At 43.3% G+C, this 24,700-nt stretch overlaps 2 protein-coding genes across 6 annotated transcripts in view; one reads left to right on the top strand and one right to left on the bottom strand.

The window, feature by feature from the left end:
* Positions 1 to 17,714, bottom strand: part of exo1 (exonuclease 1) — a 31,238-nt gene extending 13,524 nt beyond the window's left edge. Inside the window, exons 1-9 of one of the 5 annotated variants that reach the window (XM_072512152.1) lie at positions 17,594 to 17,714; positions 12,949 to 13,124; positions 11,732 to 11,851; positions 10,872 to 10,999; positions 8,387 to 8,520; positions 7,627 to 7,839; positions 3,549 to 3,736; positions 2,639 to 2,735; positions 1,960 to 2,191 (exon numbers count right to left, since the gene is read on the bottom strand). In XM_072512152.1, the coding sequence (XP_072368253.1) occupies positions 1,960 to 2,191; positions 2,639 to 2,735; positions 3,549 to 3,736; positions 7,627 to 7,839; positions 8,387 to 8,520; positions 10,872 to 10,999; positions 11,732 to 11,851; positions 12,949 to 13,109 (1,273 nt within the window). In that variant the 5' untranslated portion in view covers positions 13,110 to 13,124; positions 17,594 to 17,714. Of the gene's footprint in view, positions 1 to 1,959; positions 2,192 to 2,602; positions 2,736 to 3,548; positions 3,737 to 7,626; positions 7,840 to 8,386; positions 8,525 to 10,861; positions 11,000 to 11,731; positions 11,852 to 12,948; positions 13,125 to 17,593 lie in introns of those variants that run through there. The other 4 variants (XM_072512146.1, XM_072512160.1, XM_072512178.1 and 1 more) reach the window with 4 other exon arrangements.
* Positions 17,715 to 17,914: 200 nt separating this feature from the next.
* The window catches only part of yipf4 (Yip1 domain family, member 4), a 34,628-nt gene continuing 27,842 nt past the window's right edge, over positions 17,915 to 24,700 (top strand). The window contains exon 1 of the mRNA XM_072512188.1: positions 17,915 to 18,119. Within this exon, the coding sequence (XP_072368289.1) occupies positions 18,032 to 18,119 (88 nt within the window). The 5' untranslated portion in view covers positions 17,915 to 18,031. The remainder of the gene's footprint in view (positions 18,120 to 24,700) is intronic.

Raw genomic sequence — 24,700 nt, forward strand, 5'->3', positions numbered from 1 at the left:
TGTAAACTTCAATTTCAGCAGAAAACAATGAATCCATTTTTTACATTATATATTAATCAAGGTTTTAATTTAAAAATTGAAAACATTAAATAAAATCTTCAAGCAAAAAACTAATCAAATGTTACCACATCAAAAGATTTAGGAGAACCTCGGACATCATCATGCAAGCATGAGGTTGTATTATCTATTCTACAATTTAATAAAGGCTAGGGTTGAAATGGAGATTTCATTAAATCATCTGAATGAATAACACACTGCTACTATAACCAGTCAATACAAGAGTGCTCCATCGAGCATTGAGGAGGTAATATCAAAGAGCCAACACCCCATCACCCAACAAAGCAGGACTTGGAGGTTTAGCTTGGTGGAAGATATTGGGGTGGGACGATGGAAATGTGGGAGAGGCAGCTGAATGGATGGTCTCAAGAGAAGTGACCAAAAAATCAATGAAGATCCTCACATTGCTGGAGATGAGGGTGGTGATGAGAGTTGGGATTAAAGAAGATAGCCGATAGTGGATAAAAGCCAGCTGTTATCTTTGCATTCCAGGGTCGATCCCGAAGCAGTATGTGGTTTCGGTGGAAGAACAGAGGGCAAGGTTCAATGGTGATTGATGTGGTTTGCTATATTCAGGTGATAGATGATTAAACCAGATATGTTCAAGACTCTGCTCCCTAAGAGTGCAAAAATCATGGTTCGTTATCTTGGAATAAGCACCATGTTTTGCTTGGGGAACGGTATCAAAGGGTGATGGGGAACTTTTTAAAAGAAAATTCCAAAATAAGGGGCAATTTAGTGTGGCCAATCCACCTATCCTGCACATATTTGGGTTGTGGGGATGAGGCCCACGCGGACACGGGGAGAATGTGCAAATTCCACACGGACAGTGACCCGGGGCCGGGATTGAACCCAGGTCATCGGTGCCTTGAAGCAGCAATGCTAACCATTATGCCACCGTGCCGCCTCTGGGTGATGGGGAAGTTAAGATTAACAGTTTCATAAATATTCATGGCAAATGAAGGATCAGAAGATTAAGCTATTGAGTGCTTGTAGCTGAAAGTGACTCTGGGAAACTTTGCTCCAAGAGCAGACACAAAATGGAAATGGAAGGCTAAGGGAGAAGTGGGTGCTGAGCAACACAGGGAAATGTTCGAAGACAGCCTTGTCGGTGATCAAGGCAATAGGAGTAGAGGGGCCAGATGAAACGGGACAGTGAGTTGAGATGAAAACTGAAATTAACAACCATGGGGTGTCATTCAATGCAGATTGCAAAGAGAGATAGGAGGAAATTTACCGAATTTGTTTGGAGTGGGGGGGGGGGGGGGGGAGAAGAGAGAGAGAGAGAGAGAGAGAGAGAGAGAGAGAGAGAGAGAGAGAGAGAGAGAGAGAGAGAGAGAGAGAGAGAGAGAGAGAGAGAGAGAGAGAGAGAGAGAGAGAGAGATGCAGTAGAGAACAAAGACTGAGGCAAGAGAGGTGGCATTACTTGAAGTGCTCCGAAGATTAGGTCCAGAGCAGCAGACATCCAGGTGTGCTCTGGTGATAAAAGGTCATGCCACCACTGCAGTGGTTTTTATGGATAATTTCAGTACAGGGCAAGATAGCACCCACTATGAACCAAATTTTCAAAGCAACAATATCAACGAATCCATTCAGAATGAGGCTGTGAGTCTAAGTCATGAGTAAACAGATATTTTAGAGGGAGACGGAGAGCTGGGCAGGTATTCTTGACCCATTCTATGGGATTTCCAGCAATGAATGGGTAATTGGGATGGGATGGTTGCTAAGATTTGCTCCCAGCTGTCACATGATTAGTATCATGTGTACAAATGCATACAAAGGAACGGTGATGTTGCAGCTACCTAAATTAGTACTTATTCCAGAATATTTAATTTACTTTGCTTGAGGGGCTAATTTTCAGAATGAAGCAAATGGAAAAGAAATAAGTCAGATCTTTATTACCTTCTCTAGCTCTTTTAGCCATCATCTCCCGATTGGGAAGTTTTAATCTTTTGATGTTAATCACTTTCTCGATACCTCTAGTGCAGGGTTTTTCTGGTGATATTTGTGCCCTTGGGACTGATAGCTGATTTTCATGTGGTTTATATTCTTTGCTCCATATACTGAGCTTATGTGGCACTTTCTGTTGATTGATTTCTGTATCATTCCACCCACAGGACCTTTTCGCTGAAAGCTGATAGAAAACAAAATGCAACGCAAATTTTATACATCAGAATTTTTTGAAAAACCAAAAAAGAAACAAGCAAATTACATTTACATATGACTTAAAGTACTCCACTGCCAATCAACAGGACTAGAAAAGCCACCGTGAAGGGGCTGAAAGATCCTGGCCTTAAACTCTAATTGATAGGATTATATACACAGAACTGCTTCAGGATAGGAGTAAAAATGCATACTTGGGAGATGGTGTCCAACATAGCAGGGGGGAAAAAGGCGCTAAAAGCTCATTAAAATGGGAATTTTGTACAATTAACTTTATTTGCCCTCTTGCTCATCAGATATGAATTATAAAAGATATTATACAATATTGTATTGTAATAAACTTTAAACGGGATTTAGTTGACTTTATGTTAAAAATTGTTACCGGCAACTTGGAATCGTTGGGTAGCTTGCACATTACCTGGAAAGTACATGGGTTGTAGTCACCTACGGTTTCCAAAGTATTAACATCTATATTTCCAAGAGCTACCTGAAGAGCTTTCTCATCACCAAAGTGACTAAAAGTAGCCACGTTAAGGAAAAAAATACAAATAACAAACACAAATGGAAAAAAAACCTATAGTGTAATATCGCTTATCCAACGTCACACATTATTGGCTAATACACCCCAGGCAGTTGCAGCATACTGCAAATTATATTTTTTAAACAAATTAGTTAAAAACTAGTGAAGTCAACAACAGCAGAGAATTAGGCTGCACAAACATTTGCAAATAAATTTCTAACTAGATGTCAGTTTTGAGTTCAAACTTGTTTCTTTTCATTTGATTGTCAGAACGTTTGCAAAACCAGATGGCAAATGGTGCAACACGTTCTGGTTATATGGCGAGAAGAGTGGTTAGCACTGCTGCCGCACAGTGCCAGGAAACGGGTTCAATTATGGGCTTGGGTGACCGTGTGTCGAGTTTGCACTTTCTCCCCATGTTTGTGTGGGTTTCCTCTGGGTGCTCCGGTTTCCTCCCACAGTCCAATGAGGAGGAATTAAGTGGGGTTATAGGGGAGTGGGCCTCGGTTTGTTGCCCTTTGAGGGTCGGTGCAGATTCAATTGGCCAAATGGCCTCCTTCTGCACTATGGGAATTCTATACTATGCATATTGGGGAGAGGGTGGGGTGATCACACAGCCTGGACAAACTTGCCAATTTCTGTTGTGCTGTGAACAGCGCCTGCTCTCCTTTGTCATTCTACACACATCCCGCTGTGCCCTTCCAAAAATTACCATACAGCGAGCAGTCAGTTTTTTCTGCGTCATGAAAAGATTTAAAAGCTAATTGGTGGAGGCTAACGAACAAATATGGAAGTATGTGAAGGATACTGCCCAGCATAGTCGAGTGTTCCTGCATCGACTCCATCAGAGTAAGCATTTAAAGGAATAAGTTTCCGTTTCAATGGATCAAACACCAATTGATACAGAAATGTGTTATTTGCCCGAACAAATCCATCTATGTATTCGTCTGTTATGGTCAAGCTGGTCTTCAAATACTGTCCCATTTTCTTGATCACCTATATGTGATGAAAAGAATGAATGGGGGAACCAGAAGTTAAGGTTGGATACAAAGCTTGTTCAAAATACTTTCTACACCTTCAAGAAGAATTCAAGCCTCAAATAAAATTATAACTCAATTAAACAGCAGAATTGAAGATTAATTTTACTGCTACTGGATAGGAAGTTATTACGCAGTCTGCAGGAGGACCAGAGTGCTGTTGTTTTTATATATCCACACATGTATATACAAACACACACGACCTCCGGTGACGGTGGATGGGAGGCAGCCGCACACTGGAGGGCTCCCACTCGGAAGTAGAAATTTTGGGGTTTTAACACCCGGTCCCAGGGGCAGCGGAGGTTGAAAAAGCTGCAAGAAGGCACAGGGAGGAGAAATGCCCAAGCTTGGGGAAAAAAACGGCCGTGAAAAAGGGGGTTAATGAAAGTCCGCCGGTGAGTGGAAAAGTCAGTGCAGGAACTGTAAGGAAAGCGGAGGCTGGAGCACCAGAGGAGGCCTCATCACTCACAGCAGAAGAAACGACCAAAGTGATGGTTGTGGAACGTGAAAAACAGTTCACAAAGCACATGGAAGCAATGAAGAGATGGGGGGCGGTACTGAAAGTGCTGGTGGAGGAGGCGATTGCCCCGGTGAGGGCGGCGGTATCAAGCGCAGCGGCAGAGCCCACTGAAGGAAGTGGAAGAGGTATTATCGCAGCAGTGATCAACTCACCTCGATGGGGAAGGAGTTGCGGAAGGTGACAGAGACCAACAAGGGTCTGCGAGCCATAATGGAAGACCTAGAAAACAGATCCAGACAGCAGAATCTGAGGATCGTGGGTCTGCCCGAAGGGGTGGAAGGCCCTAGGCCGACGGAGTATTTTGCCACGATGTTGGCGGAGCTATTGGGGGACGATCCCTCTCGATACGAACTGGATCGGACTCATTGGTCGTGGAGGCCTATACCAAAGGCGAGTGAGCCGCCAAGAGTGGTACCCGTGTGTTTCCGTAGGTACAGTGTGAAGGAGAAAGTCCTGTGCTGGGCAAAACAGAAGCGGGTGGTGCAGTGGGCTGGAGCTGATATACGCATATACCAGGATTTTACGGTGGAGCTGGCGAGGAGGCGGGCTGCCTTCAGCCGGGTGAAGAAGGCACTGTACATCAGCAAGGTGCAGTGTGGCATAGTATACCCAGCTAAGTTGAGGGTGACCTACAAATCCAAGGACTTTTTGGGACGGTGGAAGCAACGGAGGAGTTTGCGAAGGCAGAAGGACTGTGGCAGAATTGAGAAATGGGACTGAGAGCGGGTTGTGTACCGATGTAGACTCATGTAACTTTATTTTTCCACTGCGTGTTGGTGTATGTATTAAACGAGTCGACGCTGTATATATTTGGACAAGGGAAGAGTTGGGACTTTCATTTGCAATGATGGTTCTTTGGGGTTTGGGTGTGTATGCTGGGGTTGTGTGCGAAAGGGGATTTCTTGGTTTTCCTGGGACCGGGCAAGGGGGCCTCCACGCTGGCCGTTTAAGCCGGGGTGAAAAGTTGGGGGAAGGAACTGAGGTTGGGGGAGGAGTCTACAAGAGGAAGTGCAGGGGAGGATTCTGGGAGGGGGGGTGTCTACAATTCATGGGTGCCATTCATGGTACTCTTTCGGGGATTGGATGGCATTGAATATTAGGGGGGGTTGGACTGTATATGTAAACGGTGACCAAGGGCGATTCCTGATTCCGTTTTCTTTTTTCCTCCTTGGGAGGTTTAGTTTTATTTGATGCTTATATTGTCAGGTGGGCCGTTGTTTGGGAGGTGGTGGGAGGCTGGGATCGTTGTTGTTGGTTGGGGGATTGACATTGTATTCGTTACCGTTTACTGTTTGTTGGTGGGGTGTAAATTGAAGAAAATGTGAAAATGGATAATAAAAATATATATATTTCTTTTTAATGTACAAGCGCACACACGCTCATAATTCACATCCACATATAATTCAATGTTGAAACTAAAAATAAGAGCAGTAGCAAAAAAGGATGCAACAAAATATTAACAGAAAGATTTTAAATTGGTTGTGCGAATTTAGCAAGCAAATTAAATCCAGTGACATAAAACAAATTACTACATGTTTGATTGGACTACAAATAGATGATAATTTTTTTTACATTTCATTATTTATTTATTTTTTAAATTTAGAGTATCCAATTCATTTTTTCCAAGGGGCAATTTACCGTGGCCAATCCACCTGTCCTGCACATCTTTGGGTTGTTGGGGCGAAACCCACGCAAACACGGGGAGAATGTGCAAACTCCACACGGACAGTGACCCAGAGCTGGTATCGAACGTGGGACCTCGGCGCCGTGAGGCAGCAGGGCGAACCCACTGTGCCCAGTTTTAAAAATTTAGAGTACCCAATTAATTTTTCCCAATTAAGGGGCAATTTTAGCCTGGCCAATCAACCCAATAATAATCGCTTGTCACAAGTAGGCTTCAATGAAGTTACTGTGAAAAGCCACTAGTCGCCACATTCCGGCGCCTGTTCGGGGAGGCCGGTGCGGGGATTATCTACCCAGCACATCTTTGGGTTGTGGGGGCGAAACCCATGCAAACACGGAGAGAATGCGCAAACTCCACACGGAGAGTGACCCAAAGCCAGGATCAAACTTGGGACCTTGGCGCCGTGAGGCAGCAGTGATAATCATTGCGCCACCGTGCTGTCTACAAATAGAAATTGAATGAGCACAAGGAAATTTGGAGAATAGGTGCCAGGAAGTAATAGCAAACTTGCCACTGTTCAGATGGCAAAGGTGATGAAGGAAAGGCCAATTCAATGTTGGAATATCAAGCTAGATCAATAGATCAGTGATGGTAAAAATGAGATTGGACATTCACCAAGCCTGCATCAGGTTACTCCGAGTTGGATGAAGCACTAACATTGCTGAAAAGGGGCGGCATGTGGCGCAGTGGTTAGTACTGAGAATGCGGCGCTGAGGACACGGGTTCGAATCGCGGCCCTGGGTCACTGTCCGTGTGGAGGTTGCACATTCTCCCCGTATCTGCGTGGGTTTCACCCCCACAACCCAAAGATGTGCAGGATAGGTGGATTGGCCACGCTAAATTGCTCCTTAAATGGAGAAAAGATAATTGGGTACTCTAAATTCATTAAAAAAAACATTGCTGAAAAGATAACCACTAGACAAAACACTTCTATAAATGGCTTTGGAATACAATGTCAAATTCTGGGGTGGCACAGTGATGCAGTAGTTGGCACTGCAGCTTCACAGCGCCAAGGACCCCGGTTCGATCCTGGTCCCAGGTTACTGTCCGTGTGGAGTTTGCATATTCTCCCCGTAGGGTCTCACCCCCGCAATCCAAAGATGTGGCAGGTAGTTGGATTGGCCACACTAAATTGCCTCTTAATTTAAAAAAATTAATGTCAAATTCTAGATTTTATTATTCAGTGAAAATAATAAGAAATAGTGACACTTAAGGTTTCACTAAAAACAGCATGAAATAAGAATATAAAACCAAACTCTATAATAAGTCACGGGTACACCATTAAAAAGTGCAAACTGTCCAAGAGGGAGGATGGGTAAGAATCTCCACAAGGGATCCCAACCTCTTGCTATAACCCCAGCAAATCTACACGAAAGGCCAATTGTTTTTATTTTTCTTCCAAAGTCACAATGATCTCCATGGAGATTACTGGTCAATTTGTTGGGCTAATTAGCTTCACCTATTCATTTTTGTTTTCTTCTTTTATACAGTGCAGGTATTCTAAACAATATTCAGTTTTAGTTCAGCAAAACTTCCTAAAGACTTCAGCATTATTAGATTATTTTTCATAAGTATTTCATACATGCACACCCTCCTTTGGATTATTTTTACCAGCTGTACAATCAGCACAAGTTCAATGACCCACCGTAATGATATCTGGATTGTTGGCAATGCGAAGCAGCTTGCAAGCTTTAGCCAAACCAATTCCATGAATAGATGCCAAATAATCACATCCTGATAAAATACACATATATCTGAACTTTTCTTCAGTGAAAATATCACCCAGCTGCTTGCATTTGCCAAACCGAGCCTGGTCAATTTCGATGCCATTTCCATTCTTGTCCACTTTCAATACAACCTAAAAGTGCAGTGAAAAGTATCACAAAATTATTTTATTTTTATTCCAGTATTCAAATAGTGCCTATCCTGATTGGCTTATTCTCATAGTGGCAATGGGCTTTTACAAATGAATTGAAGCATCCATAAATGAGCTCATGGTGGGTAAAATCCCACATTAAATTGCAAAGAATTTGACAATCTCAATCAGACAAGTTAAAATGGGTAATCTTAATTATCTGCCAGATGGTGGCCTAAGCCATACAGACCAGGCAAATGCCGATGCCGGGTTTGATCCCATATTGGTGTTAATGTAGCCAATCTCAGTCAGGAAGGAGAAAAAAAGTCTGCTTGTGTGCGGGCTGAGAAGGATTTTAAAAAGATTGAATAACTTTGTCCATTAAATACAGATCCAAGACTTTCCTTCCCCTTAAAAATAATAAAACAGTTTCCTGCCCAACATGGTGGGACAGTCAAACTACTCAAACCTGCACGACACAAAAACTTAAACTGACAAAAAAAGGTGTCCCTTTGAAAGAAGAAAATTTGCTTTAAGCACTTCCATTTACCTTTTTACATCCAAATGCCAACAGATCGGAATCTTCTGTAATTACTGCTTGAGCTATATGAATCTTGTTTAAGTAAGCCAATTGAGCATCTGCCTCATAAGGTGCTACAATGCAATCCATTCCCTTTGCTCTTGCTGCCTGTATTGATACAAAAGTGTTTTTTTTTTTTAAATTGTCAGAACTAAACCTCTCTTTTAAAGCAATTTGTCTTTGTTCTTCCTCGTTGCCATTCGTTATGGATAATGCAATCTCTAATGCCATGTTGAAATGAATTAAAAGGTAATGTCTGAGAGGAGACGAGGGAGGATTTCTTCCGTTCCTCTGTAGAAACTTCGAAACCCTCAGTGCTACCTTCAATTAATCGAATAATGCCTTAATTAGTATACAATACCTGCTGTGCCAGAACAGCAGTACGAATGTCTACACATCGCAACCTTGTTTGTGAAATTAGGCAGCCAAAGGCCAGGAATTTTCCAAGAGAAGAGGGGACACAGTGGTTAGCACAGCTGCATCACAGCACCAGGACCCAGTTCAATTCTGGCCTTGGGTCACTGTCTATGTGGAGTTTGCACGTTCTCCCTATGTCTGCGTGAGCTTCCTCCGGGTGCTCCAGTTTTCTCCCACAGTCCAAAGATGTGCAGGTTAGATGGGCTGGTCATGCTAAATCGCCCCTAATGTCCAAAAGGTTAGATGGGGTTACTGGGTTATGGGGATAGGATGGGGGCGTGGTATTAGGTTGGGTGCTCTTTCAGAGGGTCAGTGCAGACTCGATGGGCCAAATGGCCTCCTTCTGCACTGTAGGAATTCTTTGAATAAAGTGAAAGCATCATGCCAAATTGCACGTAAACTTTGCAATCAATTTAAAAATTGTTTAAATAAATTTATCAAATTGCATGCCTTTACAAGGGTTCATTAAAAATGCTGTTCGTATAATTTGTATGTCAGTACCTGTATTTAATTTCTCCCTCAAGCCATATCTTGCCCTTCACGCAATTCATTCTATTTAAAAAGTGTTACTCTTCCCTTCTTACAAATTCACTTCTATTAATCTATTTTACATATTGCTGAATTGCAAATCCTGCTCATGGGTCTCCATAGGCAAACTCTGGGTAACCTGCCTCCCATCCATTGACTCTATCTATGATTCCCGCTGCCTCAGAAAGGCAGCCAGCATAATTAAGGACACCACGCACCCAGGACATACTCTCTTCCACCTTCTTCCGTCAGGAAAAAGATACCAAAGTTTGAGGTCACGTACCAACCGACTCAAGAACAGCTTCTTCCCTACTGCCATCAGACTTTTGAATGGACCTACCTCGTATTAAGTTGATCGTTTCTCTACCCCTTGCTATATCTGTAACATTATATCCTGCAGTCTCTCCTTCCTTCCCTATGTACGGTATGCATTGTTTGTACAGCATGCAAGAAACAATACTTTTCACTGTATACTAATACATGTGACAATAATAAATCAAATCAAAATAATTTTTAAGCTGGTAACGGCAAGAGGGGAAGAGATAAATTTTTATAAATTGATACAAATAAAAATATATCAATATTGGGCAGCACAGAGGCGCAGTGTTGCCTCACGGCGGCAGGGTCCCAGGTTCGATCCCAGCTCTGGGTCACTGTCCGTGTGGAGTTTGCACATTCTCCCCGTGTTTGCGTGGGTTTCGCCCCCACAACCCAAAAGATGTGCAGGGTAGGTGAATTGGTCACGCTAAAATTGCCCCTTAATTGGAAAAAATGAATTGGGCACTCGAAATTGTTTTTAAAACATCAATATAAAATACCATGCATAATTCTGGTCGCTATATTACCAAAAAAAAGATATAAAGGCACTAGAGGTGGAGTAAAGAAAAATCAACAATGCTGATACCAAAGATGAGGGGTTATAACAAGCAGGCTGGGGTTCTTTCCTTGAGAAAAGAGCGTTCCAGTCTTATATTATTCTGGGGTTTGATGACAGACGGCCATAAATATATGAGCCACTCACTGATCTTCGTTCAATTATTGTATTGAATAGCAGATCAGACTTTAAGGGCCGGATGGACTATTCTTTTATTTAAATAAACGTTCTTACGATCTAATAAATCCAATAAAGACATCAGGAAAAACATCTTTTCCCAGAGTGGTGAGAATGTGATAAATGCTACAATGTGGAGTAGTTGTGGTAAAAGCATTAATGCCTTGAAGAGGAAGCTAGATAAGTCCATGAGGGGGAGAAAGATTGCAAGGGTGTTCAGAAAGAATTAGATCAATTAGTGGGAGGGGGTTGATGTGAAACCTGTCACTGGAATAAGCCATTTGGGATGAATGTCCTATGCCTGTGATGTACATTCTATGCAATTGCTAAAACTGGTATGCGCACAATATTTTTTGAATAGTCCAAATTACGGTCTGAAAAATCACTGAGACAAAAATGCAGAATCTACGTAGAGCTCTATGGACAAGTTAGAGAAGTGGAAAGTAAACCTGAAATCACTTGCTTTTATGACTTCATGAGCCATGGCAGGTGTTATGTTGACACAACGAGTAAAACACTCTCTGGCTTCTGCCGACTTCCCTTCACGGAGGAGTTGCTTGCCTTTCTGCAAATTTGCTTGCCTACGTCTGTAATGCAGAAAACCACCCAAGCATAATGTTTCTAAACCACATGCATGAACAGCTGTGCAGATAAGTGACACAAATTAGTACAGTAGCACATGACGGCAGATGACTGCTGCTGAGCAAAAGGAATCAACATCATATTGCATGAAATAACTAGATTTCATGCTCAATAATAGAGTCCTCAGGAATGTTAAAAGTAATTTGTACACAGATCAATTTGATATTTCAATAAAGAAAAATATAATTTGTAATAATTGGAAAAAAAACATTAGCAAGGGCAGCACAGCAATTAACACTGTTGCCTCACAGGGCCAGGGACCCGGGTTCAATTCCAGCCTCGGGTGACTGTGTGGAGTTTGTACTTTCTCCCAGTGTCTGTGTGGGTTCCCTCCGGGTGCACCGCTTTCCTCCCCCAGTCCAAAGATGTGCAGGTTGGGTGGATTGGCCACGCTAAATTGCTCCTTAGTGTCCAAAAGGTTTAGTGGGGGTTACTGGGATAGGATGGGGGCATGGGCCTAGGTAGGGTGCGCTTTCCAAGGGTCGGTACCGACTCGATGGGCCAAATGGTCTCCTTTTGCACTGCAGGGATTCTATTCTATGATTATGTTTCTCAGCTTAAGTAAAAGTATCAAGTGAAGTACCTAGCTTTCTCCAAGTACTGGAAAAACAAAATAAATCTAAGAAATCACATGAGCCTTAAAACTTGCAGTAGACATTAGTAAATTTACTACTTACAATCTTCGAGCCTTTTCAACCTCTTTTTTAGAAGGTAAAGTGCATCCATCAAAAACCAAGACTGGCTTGATTCCAAATGAGACCAACATTTCAACAAATTTCATACAATAACCAACATATCTGAAACAAAACACGTGGGTAGTATTAGAATGATTCACAAATACAATTAAGCGGTGGAAATGAAAAACATTCTGATAAAAAGTCTTATACTGCAATCAGCATAAACCATGCCAATTTGATGAAAGGTCATCGACTTGAAACATCAACTCTTGCGTCTCTCTATATGGATGCTACCTGACCTGCTGATTAATAAAAGTGGAAAATGCTGGAAGTAAAGCATTCCATGGTCATGTGCAGCATACAAGAACTGACAATACTCAAGTCAACTATTTTTATTGCTTCAGTCGTGATATTGCCAATTTTATGCTTGAGTACGGGCACTTTTGTGCTGCAGACTCACTCGGAACTGGAACAAGACTGCTATAAAAAGTATTGCACTCAGGAGTCTCATACGTTAGAAAAACATTTAATATCAAAATGAAATATTTTGCTTAATTGAGTGTTTATAGATTCCATATCTTCCCATCCCATTAATCTTGAAATTGCTATTTTGTGTTCTTGCATCTGAGTGGTCAGCATTTCAAGACAAAATAATTTTAAAAGATGACGTCTCCAATTAAAAATCTTGCATGTGGATTAAATCTACCATAGTTGAGCTATTTTTTAATCACATGGCTATGAAATGAAATGAAAATCGCTTATTGTCACAAGTAGGCTTCAAATGAAGTTACTATGAAAAGCCCCTAGTCGCCACATTCCGGTGCCTGTTCGGGAAGGCTGTTACGGGAATTGAACCGTGCTGCTGGCCTGCCTTGGTCTGCTTTCAAAGCCAGCGATTTAGCCCTCAGCCCCTGTAGGATGCTATTATTTAACCAATAAAATCAGGGGCTGTTTAGCATAGGGCTAAATCGCTGGCTTTGAAAGCAAGCACGGTTCAATTCCCGTAACCGCCTCCCCGAACAGGCGCCGGAATGTGGCGACTAGGCGCTTTTCACAGTAACTTCATTTGAAGCCTACTTGTGACAATAAGCAATTTTCATTTCATTTCATTTATTATGCAAAATAGAAAAACCCACCGAACACATGCAAATTTAATCTTTGTTCTTAGCATTTCATGGGGAAGTAAATACAAGTTCAAAGAAGGCAAAAGGACTTACTGATCAGTCGGTTCTCCTTTTGCTAATTTGTCAGCACACGCAAAAGCTCCTTTATGAAGCCAGCAATACATATCTAATGCGACAGTCTGTCCTTTATATTTCTTGATATGGATTGGTTCTGAAGCGTCCTTAACAAACTGCAACAACCCTTGAATCCCCATGGTTCATCTACACTCCTGTTGAAGAATCAAAGTTTTCACAAGTACTCCCAGGCTAAAATAGATGAGTTGTAGTTTGAACAGCATTTGAAGTCAAAATGCCTGCAACCAAGTCAAATCTAAAGTCCCAATAAATATTTCAAAATTCGATACAGTTAAGTGGAGGATTTTATACCAGAAACAAAAGTGGTTACAACTTAAACAGCTCACAGATTATCATTAAGTTACAGTGCAGAAGGAGGCCATTCGGCCCATCAAGTCTGTACCGGTTCTTGGAAAGAGCACCCTACCCAAGGTCAACACCTCCACCCTATCCCCATAACCCAGTAACCCCACCCAACACTAAGGGCAATTTATCATGGCCAATCCACCTAACCTGCACATCTTTGGACTGTGGGAGGAAACCGGAGCACCCGGAGGAAACCCACGCACACACGGGGAGGATGTGCAGACTCCGCAGACAGTGACCCAAGCCGGAATCGAACCTGGGACCCTGGAGCTGTGAAGCAACTGTGCTATCCACAATGCTACTGTGCTGCCCCTAGCGGTAATGCACCGAGACTCCAAAACATAGTTGAAAAATAGAACCTGTCCCATTTAACAATAAAATCAACCCACTCCCATTACTACTCACCAGTTTCCAAATGTGTTTTGAGATATTAAATGGGGAGGGAGGGGGGGGGGGGGGGGGGGGGGGGTGAGAGAGAAGAGAGGCGCCTTGGTTCATACTCAGAAGGTTGCAGGTTAAGCCCCACTGTGGGCCTCGCACAAACTCCAGTGATATTTCAACCAAGCACAGTGGTTAGAAATGTTGCTTCACAGTGGCAGGGTCTCAGGTTCAATTCCCGGCTTGGGTCACTGTCTGTGTGGAGTCTGCTCCAGTTTCCTCCCACAAGTCCCGAAAGACGTGCTGTTAGGTAATTTGGACATTCTGAATTCTCTCTCCGTGTACCTGAACAGGCACCGGAATGTGACAACTAGGGGCTTTTCACAGTAATTTCATTGCAGTGTTAATGTAAGCCTACTTGTGACAATAAAGATTTTTAAAAAAATTTAAAAACACTGTCAGAGGAACATTTTAGACAAAAATCAAAACAACATTGCAACATGAGAGTTCAATAGGCATTCTTTGTGTCAATTCCACTCAAATCCTCAGCGTGATCTCTTTTCCCATTTCACTACGGTGTCACTTCAAGTTTACAATCATGGATTATGGTGTTCAAATCTAATATCCACATTACTTGAAGGACAGTGAAACATTGGAGAAGATGCAGAAAAGATTTACAAGATGCTATCAATATTATGGGGATGCAACCATCAGAAAAAGTTGCATAGCCTGAGGATCTTTCTCTGGAAGAGAAGGTTAACAGAAATCCCGATTGAAATCCTGAAAATCACAAAGGATTTCAAGATGGATGTGGGTAAATTGTTCCACTTGAAGGCAAGTCCAGAACAAGAGGACACACATATAAGATAGCCACTAAGTGATCAAATAAGGGATTTTCTTACATAGAAAGTGTCAGCAATGCAAAACTCTCACTTTCAGATAAAATAGCTGAAAAGCACATAACATTTCAGACAGCACAGTGGTTAGTATTGCTGCCTCACGCACGGTGGGACTACGGTGCTGAGGGTCCGGGTTTGAATCCCGGCCCTGGATCACCGTCTGAGTGGAGTTTGCACATTCTCCCAGTGTTGGCATGGGTTTAACCCTCACAACCCAAAGATGTGCTGATTAGGTGGATTGGCCATACTAAATTGACCATTAATTGGGGGGGGAAAAAAATTGGGTACTCTAAATTTATAAAAGAAAAGTACTGCTGCCTCACAGCACCAGGGACCCGGGTCAATTCCCAGCCCTGGGTCACTGTGTGTGGTGTTTGCACATTCTCACCGTGTCTGCGTGGGTCTCACCCCCGCAACCAAATATGTGCAGGGTAGGTGAATTGGCCATGCTAAATTGCCCCTTAATTGGAATAAATGAATTGGGTACTCTAAATTTATTTTTAAAAAGCACATAACATTGACACATTTAAGGAAAGTCTTGATGCAGATAAAGGAGAAAGATAAAGGATATGGAGGCAGAATGAGATGAGTCAATTGAAGTGAAAGCAGGCTCCTGTGTAAACATTGGTACACATAGAATCATAGAAGTTTACAGCATGGAAACAGGCCCTTCGGCCCAACCAGTCCATGCCGCCCAGTTTTTTACCATTAAGCTAGTCCCAGTTGCCCGCACTTGGCCCATAACCCTCTATACCCATCTTACCCATGTAACCATCTAAATGCTTTTTGACATGAGGAGCGGTTGAATAAACTCGGTTTGTTCTCACTGGAACGACAGAGGTTCAGGAGCGACCTGATAGAGGTCTACAAAATTATGAGGGGCATAGACAGAGTAGATAGTCAGAGGCTTTTTCCCAGGGTAGAGGGGTCAATTACTAGGGGGCATAGGTTTAAGGTGCGAGGGGCAAGGTTTAGAGGAGATGTACGAGGTAAATATTTTTACACAGAGGGTAGTGGGTGCCTGGAACTCGCTGCCGGAGGAGGTGGTGGAAGCAGGGACGATAGCGATGTTTAAGGGACATCTTGACAAATACATGAATAGGATGGGAATAGAGAGATACGGACCCAGGAAGTGTAGAAGATTTTAGTTTAGACAGGCAACATGGTCGGCACAGGCTTGGAGGGCCGAAGGGCCTGTTCCTGTGCTGTATTTTTCTTTGTTCTATGATTCTAAGATAATCATGACTCAATACCCCAAATCGCTTCCACTATTACAACATGTCAGGCCAACTTTCATGTCAGTTGCAGTGCACAAAACTTCTCCTGGAAATCATTGGACAGGACAAACAAGTACCTGGTCTCAAACCCAATACAACAGCGGCCTGGTTTCAATCTTCCAAGGAAAAGGGTGGTCAACCGTTAACAGGTTCAGGACTGGCATGCCCCTGCTTGGCCAACCTCCAAAGATTGGGCATTAGCACCCCCCCCCCCCCCCAAATGGGCCTGTGGAAGAGAGCAAACTATGCACCACATCATAGAAGAATGCCCAACCTACAAGACTCAACAGAGGCCTATCCACACAGCATGACCAGAAGAATCTGTTTGACTTGGAGACTTTGCATTCACTAAATAGATTAAAATATAACTGCTATTTCTAACACCCCATGACTTTCGAAGGGTAATCAATCTGAAAAGCTAACTGTTTCTCTGCACCAATGCTGTCTGGTCTGCTTAATATTTTAAACAGTCTCTGGTTTTCTTACAATTCTCATTTCATAAGTACTTGTTATCTGATTGGGTACCCAATTAAATTTGGCATGCTTCTCAACAGAAGTTTCACACTAAAGTTTACATTGCCCTCTAAATTGATTGCCTTCAGTAAACACAACCATCTTATTTCAATACTTCAAGCCAATGGTTAACACATTATTCTTCTACCCACTGGTCCATAGCAACAATCCATTCAATTCTTGTGTTAATTATTTTACTATTACTCTGCATATGCTGGCACATTGGTCAAGTAATGCACAATAAAAGTGGGCATGCAATGATACAATATTAATAATAATCTTTATTAGTGTCTCAAGTAGGGCTTACATTAAAATTCCATGTCGCCACATTCTGGCGAATGCTCGGGTGTACAGAGGGAGAATTCAGAATGTCCAAATTACCTAGCAACACATCTTTCGGGACTTGTGGGAGGAAACCGGAGCACCCGGAGGAAACCCACGCAGACACATTGAGAAAGTGCAGTCTCCGCACAAGCCAGGTATCGAACCCGGGTCCCTGGTGCTGTGAAGGAACAGTGCTAACCACTGTGCTACCGTGCCACCCTTATTGGACAGTACGAAGTCTTACAACACCAGGTTAAAGTCCAACAGGTCTAACCTGGTGTTGTAAGACTTCGTACTGTGCTCACCCCAGTCCAACGCCGGCATCTCCACATCATGGCCCTTATTGGAATAAGGGGAAAAATACACCACAAGAGGTACAAGGCCAATGAGAACCATCTGCGCTCAAGTAACTCTGGCCATTTGAGCATCCCAGATTTTGGTTAACACAAAACGCTCCCCTGAAGCTGTCTGGCAGGAGGAAGGTTAGTGTGTTAGTCGCTATTCAAATACAAGTTGTTATTGGCGATGATTGGAACAGCAGCCAGGGCGCAGAAACTACCGGCTGCTCTGGGTTGATTGAAACCCATGGTCAAGGGTGAGAGGCCGGATCGAACTCAGCCCGAGAAGCAGTTTTATCATGCAGTCACATTAAAAATAAACAACCCCACACACACCCTGCCGCCATTGAGCCCAGCCGGCTCCCACTCACATCAGCAGACGGTGATATCCCCGAGCGGGGCCGTTTAAATCGATCTTATTGTAAACCGTTCCATTCCCTAGGCTCTTTTTTTGGGGGGTACCCACTTTTTCTTTTGTAAACATAGACCCCTGTCATCATTCCGCGCACTGTCGGGTATCAAAACTCACCTCCGGTACACAGACGGACACATTTAAAAACGCTTCGATAGTTACCCGCCAAAACTGTAGACTAGCAAGGCGGATTGCGGTTGGTCGTTCGCGAGGTCCAATGGGAGAGCGTGGTGTTGGGACGTGGGCTGGCTGCGGTGGGTCCGGCTGAGTGTGTCACATGACCCGGCAGCTGGCTGGGGAGATTCGGCGCATGCGCGCTCAGCCAGGGAGGCGCTCGGCTGAGAGGGGATCACCTGATCCGGCCGCGTGCTGCGGCGGTTCTGCGCGTGCGCGCTCAGCCAGGGAGGTGCTCGGCTTCTCTGTGACGTTGTCGGGGAAGCCAGGGTGGCGGCGGCGGTGGGCGAGGCGATCGGACGGTAAACGGCGGAAGGTCGCGCGGGCTTTCGAGTCCCGGCCCGCTTCCCCCTACCCCCCCCCGCCAGCGGTACCGGCGCCATGAGTTCGCACAGCAGCGGCTTGCCGCGGCAGCATTTCACCCCCGGCAATGGGGACTTCACCTTCGTCTCGTCGGCTGATGGTGAAGGTAGGCCCAAACTTTGTTGCTGTGTGGATAAGAGGGGTGGGATGTTTAGGAGGAGGGGTGGGATGGGATGTTTAGGAGGAGGGGTGGGATGTTTAGGAGGGGGATGTTTAGGAGGAGGGGTGGGATGGGATGTTTAGGAGGAGGCTGCTTTGGAAGAAATGCTACCCTAACAACCTGGGAAAGTTTTCTCTGTATTTCACGATTGATGCCAGTGATATTTGGAATGTATGGTCTTTGACTGCCTATTAAATCAGGCGCTGTCTTGTGTGACAGGCCCATCCCCAAATAGTTTTAGGAGGCTCAAATACCATTTGCTACAAGATTATTATAGTTAACAGGCAGGTTCGGCTTCCTGGCTGTCAGCCGAGGCAGGATTTGAGCCAAGATCCCAAAAGCCTACTCACTGCTTCATCCAGACACCACCATCACTTTTTTTGTGGCAATGGTATTCAGCGCATTGATGACATTCTGAAATTGTTCTCCGGGATAGTGATAATTCAGCGATGACTTGCATTTTAGTAGCACCTTTAATGCAAGTAAGTACCCCGAAGTGTTTCACAGAAGTGTAGTCCAGATAAAAAAGGATGCCAAGCCAAAGAAAACAGAATCTGCATGTCTTTTAGCCGTTTGGTCAATGAGATGGGTTTTGAGGAGGGAGATGGTTTAGGGTTATTGCAATTTCTTCCGGTCAAAACATTCAGTATTGGGGAGCAAGCAAGGAGGCTGACAAGACCGAGTTGAAGGTGTGGGATAAATGGTGGAGGTAGAGCTAGGTGGCATGCCTGTGACCCTGCGCCTTTGAATTATATTATCATGAAATTGCATGTAGATGAGGGGGATCACTGATCGATCTGTGGTGAAGAGCAGCCATTGCGATATCCTGGCTATGGTTGGATGGATAAATGGAAGTAGGTGAGGAGACAATAGAAAAGGTGTTGGAGGAGGAGGATGACTGTGTTCCTATGTCTTCAACCAAAGGCCATAGTGAGGCTGAAAAGAATGAGGATGGAGAATGCACAATTGTCAAAGTTACAAATAATGTCATTTATGACTTATGAAATCAGAATTATTGTAGAAGCTTAAAGTGCCCTACAAAGTTTGGAAGATAGAATAAACAATTGTATAGATGGGCATCTTCCATGATTTACGAGGAAAAATAGAAACTCTACATATATAGAGATATCACTGGGTTCTTGGGTAAGAAAACACCCTTATGTACTGCTGTGAAAAGTGCACATGCTTGCCATTACTCTTTACTGAAACTTAACTATGATTTACATAGGAATATAGGATTTGGGAGTAGGTAATTTGGCCCTTCGGGCCTACTCCAGCATTAATGATTGATCTGATTCTTATCTAAGCTCCACTTTTTGCCCCTCTCAAACCCACCCCACCTTTGTAGATCCAAAAACTATCTAACTCACCTTGAATGGATTCCATTGCTTTCCAAGGAAGTGAATACTACAGACCAATGATCCTCTGAGAGAAAGGATCTCTCCCCATCTCTGTCTTAAAGGGACGACATGGTGGCGCAGTTGTGACCACTGCAGCCTCAAAGCACCAAGGACCCGGGTTCGATCCCAGCTCCGGGTCACTGTACTTATGGAGTTTACACATTCTCCTCATGTCTGTGTGGGTCTCACCCCCACAACCCAAAGATGTACAGGATAGGTGAATTGGCCATGCTAAATTGCCCCTTAATTGGGAAAAAAAAAGAATTAGGTACTTTTAATTTTTTTTAAATCTCTGTCTTAAAGGGAAGGCTTCTTATTTTTAAATAGTGTCCCCTAGTTCAATCTCCACAAGAGGAAACATCCTCCTGGTATCAGGCCCCCTCAGGAGCATCTTTGACGAAGAGTCATCCAGACTCGAAACATTAGCTCCCTTTTGATTGATTGACTCTGTAGATGCTATCAGACCTGCTGAGATTGTCCAGTATTTTCTGCTTTTTTTTTCAGATTCCAGCATCCTCAGTAATTTTTTTTTTTTATCTCGGGATCTAAAATCACCTCTCATTCTTCTAAACTCCTATGGCTTTATGCCCAACCTCTTCAACGTTTCTTCAAAAGATAAGTCCCTCTTCCCAGGAATGAGTCAAGTGAACATTCTCACTGGTGCATTTATATCCTTTTTCCAATAAGGAGACCCAAAACCATACACAGAACTCTAGAGGTGGTCTCACCAATGCCCTATTAAGCTGCGGTAAAACTTTCCTACTTTTAAATGCCATTCCCTTTGCAATAAACACCAACATTCCATTTGCCTTTCTAATCATTTGCTGTATCTGCATACTGACCTTTTGTGATTCATGTACCAGGATCTCTCCATTTAAATAGTATACTGCTTTTCTATTCTTCCTGCCAAAGTGAACAAGTTCACATTTTTTGCCACATTGTACACCACCTGCCAAGTTTTTGCCCACTCACCAAACCTATCTATAACCACTCTGTTTTCTCTCAACAACTTACAATATCCCACCTACCTTGGAGTCAACAGCCAATCCAGCTACCATATTTTCTCTCCCCTCATCCATTTACATGGCACTGAAGTGCTGTATTGATGGATTTCAAATAATCATTTAAAATGTTCAGCAAATTGGTGCAGTGCAGCCTCATGCTACTTTGTGCAACAGTAACTTATCATGGAGTAATATTTACTATATTTGAAATAATGGGAGAAAATCAAACAGGATACTTTGGAACAAAAGGAAGATTAAAATTAAGTGTTTGTTTCCAGTGACCAGCTATGAGATAACCTTAAACCTCCAGCCAAATATAATTTACTTTAAATTGTAAAAGTGGTTGTATCTGTAAGTAGATAGTTATCTTTTGGAATCAAAAGTTTGAATGAAGCAAACTTGCTAATGTGGACAATTTGATATAAGACCATAAGACAGAGGAGCAGTATTAGGCCTGTCGAGTCTGCTCCGCCATTCAATCATGGCTGATATGTTTCTCACCCTCGTTTCCTGCCTTCTCCCCATAACCCCTGATCCCCTTATTAATCAAGAACTTATCTATCTCAGTCGAAAAGACACTCAGTGATTTGGCCTCCACAGCCTTCTGCAGCAAAGAGTTCCACAGATTCACCACCCTCTGGCTGAAGAAATTCCTCCTCATCTCTGATTGTCCCTTTAATCTGAGATGGTGTCCTCTGGTTCTAGTTTTTCCTTTAAGTGGAAACATCCTCTCCACGTCCACTCTATCCAGACCTCGCAGTATCCTGTAAGTTTCAATAAGATCCCCCCTCATCCTTCTAAACTCCAACGAGTACATAAGACCATAAGACATAGGAGCGGAAGTAAGGCCATTTGGCCCATCGAGTCAACTCCACCATTCAATCATGGCTGATTTCAACTCCATTTACCCGCTCTCTCTCCATAGCCCTTAATTCCTCGAGGAATCAAGAATTTATCAACTTCTGTCTTAAAGACACTCAACGTCCCGGCCTCCACCGCCCTCTGTGGCAATGAATTCCACAGACCCACCACTCTCTGGCTGAAGAAATTTCTCCTCATCTCTGTTCTAAAGTGACTCCCTTTTATTCTAAGGCTGTGCCCCCGGGTCCTAGTCTCCCCTGCTAATGGAAACAACTTCCCTACATCCACCCTATCTAAGCCATTCATTATCTTGTAAGTTTCTATTAGATCTCCCCTCAACCTCCTAAACTCCAATGAATATAATCCCAGGATCCTCAGACGTTCATCGTATGTTAGGCCTACCATTCCTGGGATCATCCGTGTGAATCTCCGCTGGACCCGCTCCAGTGCCAGTATGTCCTTCCTGAGGTGTGGGGCCCAAAATTGCTCACAGTATTCTAAATGGGGCCTAACTAATGCTTTATAAAGCTTCAGAAGTACATCCCTGCTTTTATATTCCAAGCCTCTTGAGATGAATGACAACATTGCATTTGCTTTCTTAATTACGGACTCAACCTGCAAGTTTACCTTTAGAGAATCCTGGACTAGGACTCCCAAGTCCCTTTGCACTTCAGCATTATGAATTTTGTCACCGTTTAGAAAATAGTCCATGCCTCTATTCTTTTTTCCAAAGTGCAAGACCTCGCACTTGCCCACGTTGAATTTCATCAGCCATTTCTTGGACCACTCTCCTAAACTGTCTAAATCTTTCTGCAGCCTCCCCACCTCCTCCATACTACCTGCCCCTCCACCTATCTTTGTATCATCGGCAAACTTAGCCAGAATGCCCCCAGTCCCGTCATCTAGATCGTTAATATATAAAGAGAACAGCTGTGGCCCCAACACTGCGGGACACCACTCGTCACCGGTTGCCATTCCGAAAAAGAACCTTTTATCCCAACTCTCTGCCTTCTGCCTGACAGCCAATCGTCAATCCATGTTAGTACCTTGCCTCGAATACCATGGGCCCTTATTTTACTCAGCAGTCTCCCGTGAGGCACCTTATCAAAGGCCTTTTGGAAGTCAAGATAGATAACATCCATTGGCTCTCCTTGGTCTAACCTATTTGTTATCTCTTCAAAGAACTCTAACAGGTTTGTCAGGCACGACCTCCCCTTACTAAATCCATGCTGACTTGTCCTAATCTGACCCTGCACTTCCAAGAATTTAGAAATCTCATCCTTAACAATGGATTCTAGAATCTTGCCAACAACCGAGGTTAGGCTAATTGGCCTATAATTTTCCATCTTTTTCCTTGTTCCCTTCTTGAACAGGGGGGTTACAACGGCGATTTTCCAATCCTCTGGGACTTTCCCTGACTCCAGTGACTTTTGAAAGATCATAACTAACACCTCCACTATTTCTTCAGCTATCTCCTTTAGAACTCTAGGATGTAGTCCATCTGGGCCCGGAGATTTATCAATTTTTAGACCTCTTAGTTTTTCCAGCACTTTCTCCTTTGTGATGGCTACCATATTCAACTCTGCCCCCTGACTCTCCGGAATTGTTGGGATATTACTCATGTCTTCTACTGTGAAGACTGATGCAAAGTACTTATTTAGTTCCTCAGCTATTTCCTTGTCTCCCATCACAAAATTACCAGTGTCATTTTGGAGCGGCCCAATGTCAACTTTTGCCTCCCGTTTGTTTGTAACGTATTTAAAGAAACTTTTACTATCATTCCTAATGTTACTGGCTAGCCTACCTTCATATTTGATCCTCTCTTTCCTTATTTCTCTCTTTGTTATCCTCTGTTTGTTTTTGTAGCCTTCCCAATCTTCTGACTTCCCACTACTCTTTGCCACATTATAGGCTTTCTCTTTTGCTTTGATGCATTCCCTAACTTCCTTTGTCAGCCATGGCTGCCTAATCCCCCCTCTGATAACCTTTCTTTTCTTTGGGATGAACCTCTGTACTGTGTCCTCAATTACTCCCAGAAACTCCTGCCATTGCTGTTCTACTGTCTTTCCCACTAGGCTCTGCTCCCAGTCGATTTTCGTCAGTTCCTCCCTCATGCCCCTGTAGTTACCTTTATTTAACTGTAATACCTTTATATCTGATTCTACCTTCTTTCAAATTGGAGATTGAATTCTACCATATTATGATCACTGCCTCCTAAGTGCTCCCTTACTTTAAGATCTTTAATCAAGTCTGGCTCATTACATAACACTAAGTCCAGAATGGCCTGTTCCCTCGTGGGCTCCATCACAAGCTGTTCCAAAAAGCCCTCCTGTAAACATTCAATGAATTCCCTTTCCTTGGGTCCACTGGCAGCATTATTTACCCAGTCCACCTGCATATTGAAGTCCCCCATGATCACTGTGACCTTGCCTTTCTGACATGCACTTTCTATTTCGTGGTGCATTTTGTGCCCCCGGTCCTGGCCACTGTTAGGAGGCCTGTACATAACTCCCATTATGGTTTTTTTGCCTTTGTACAGAGCCAGAGTCCTCAACCGTTCCTCATACGACAAGCTCTTCATTTCATGACGAAGACTACATCCTTGGAAAGAACAATAGAAAGACTGGGTTATATGTTTGCAAGATTTGATTAACCTGAACAGCTTTCTAGTGACAATGTCTAGTGGGTCTAGAGGGGTCTAGTGACCCCTCATCCTGGGTTTCCTCCGGATGCTCCAGTTTCCTCCCACAAGTCCCGAAATTCTCCCTCCGTGTACCCGAACAGGCGCCGGAATGTGATGACTAGAGGCTTTTCACTGTAACTTCATTGCAGTGTTAATGTAAGCCGACTTGTGACAATAAAGATTATCATCAAATCCAATGAGTGCAGACCCAGAGACCTCAACCGTTCTTCATACGATATTCCTTGTGTAGAGCAGTGTAATCAATCTTGTCCCATCATTTTGAGGATTTGTAGAACGCTCAATGTTATCTTGGACTTTTGTTTATTTTTTGCTTCTCCCCCCCCCCCCCCTTCACTCCATGCCACTCCTGTTTGTAACAATCCCACTTAAACCACTATTTGAATTCTTAGCCATAAGATAATCTGGTTCCTATATTACTGTTCCTTCTAAGCAAATACAGAGTAAATTGCTTGCCTTTCTAAACTACGACTTGTAATGGCAATTTAATGAAAATATAAATATAGTCCTAGGAACCAAAACGATTCTATCTTCCTCCATGCTTTCTGTTTTTCTGACTAG

This window comes from Scyliorhinus torazame, chromosome 1 (assembly GCF_047496885.1).
Source record: "Scyliorhinus torazame isolate Kashiwa2021f chromosome 1, sScyTor2.1, whole genome shotgun sequence".
In the NCBI taxonomy this organism is placed as follows: domain Eukaryota; kingdom Metazoa; phylum Chordata; class Chondrichthyes; order Carcharhiniformes; family Scyliorhinidae; genus Scyliorhinus; species Scyliorhinus torazame.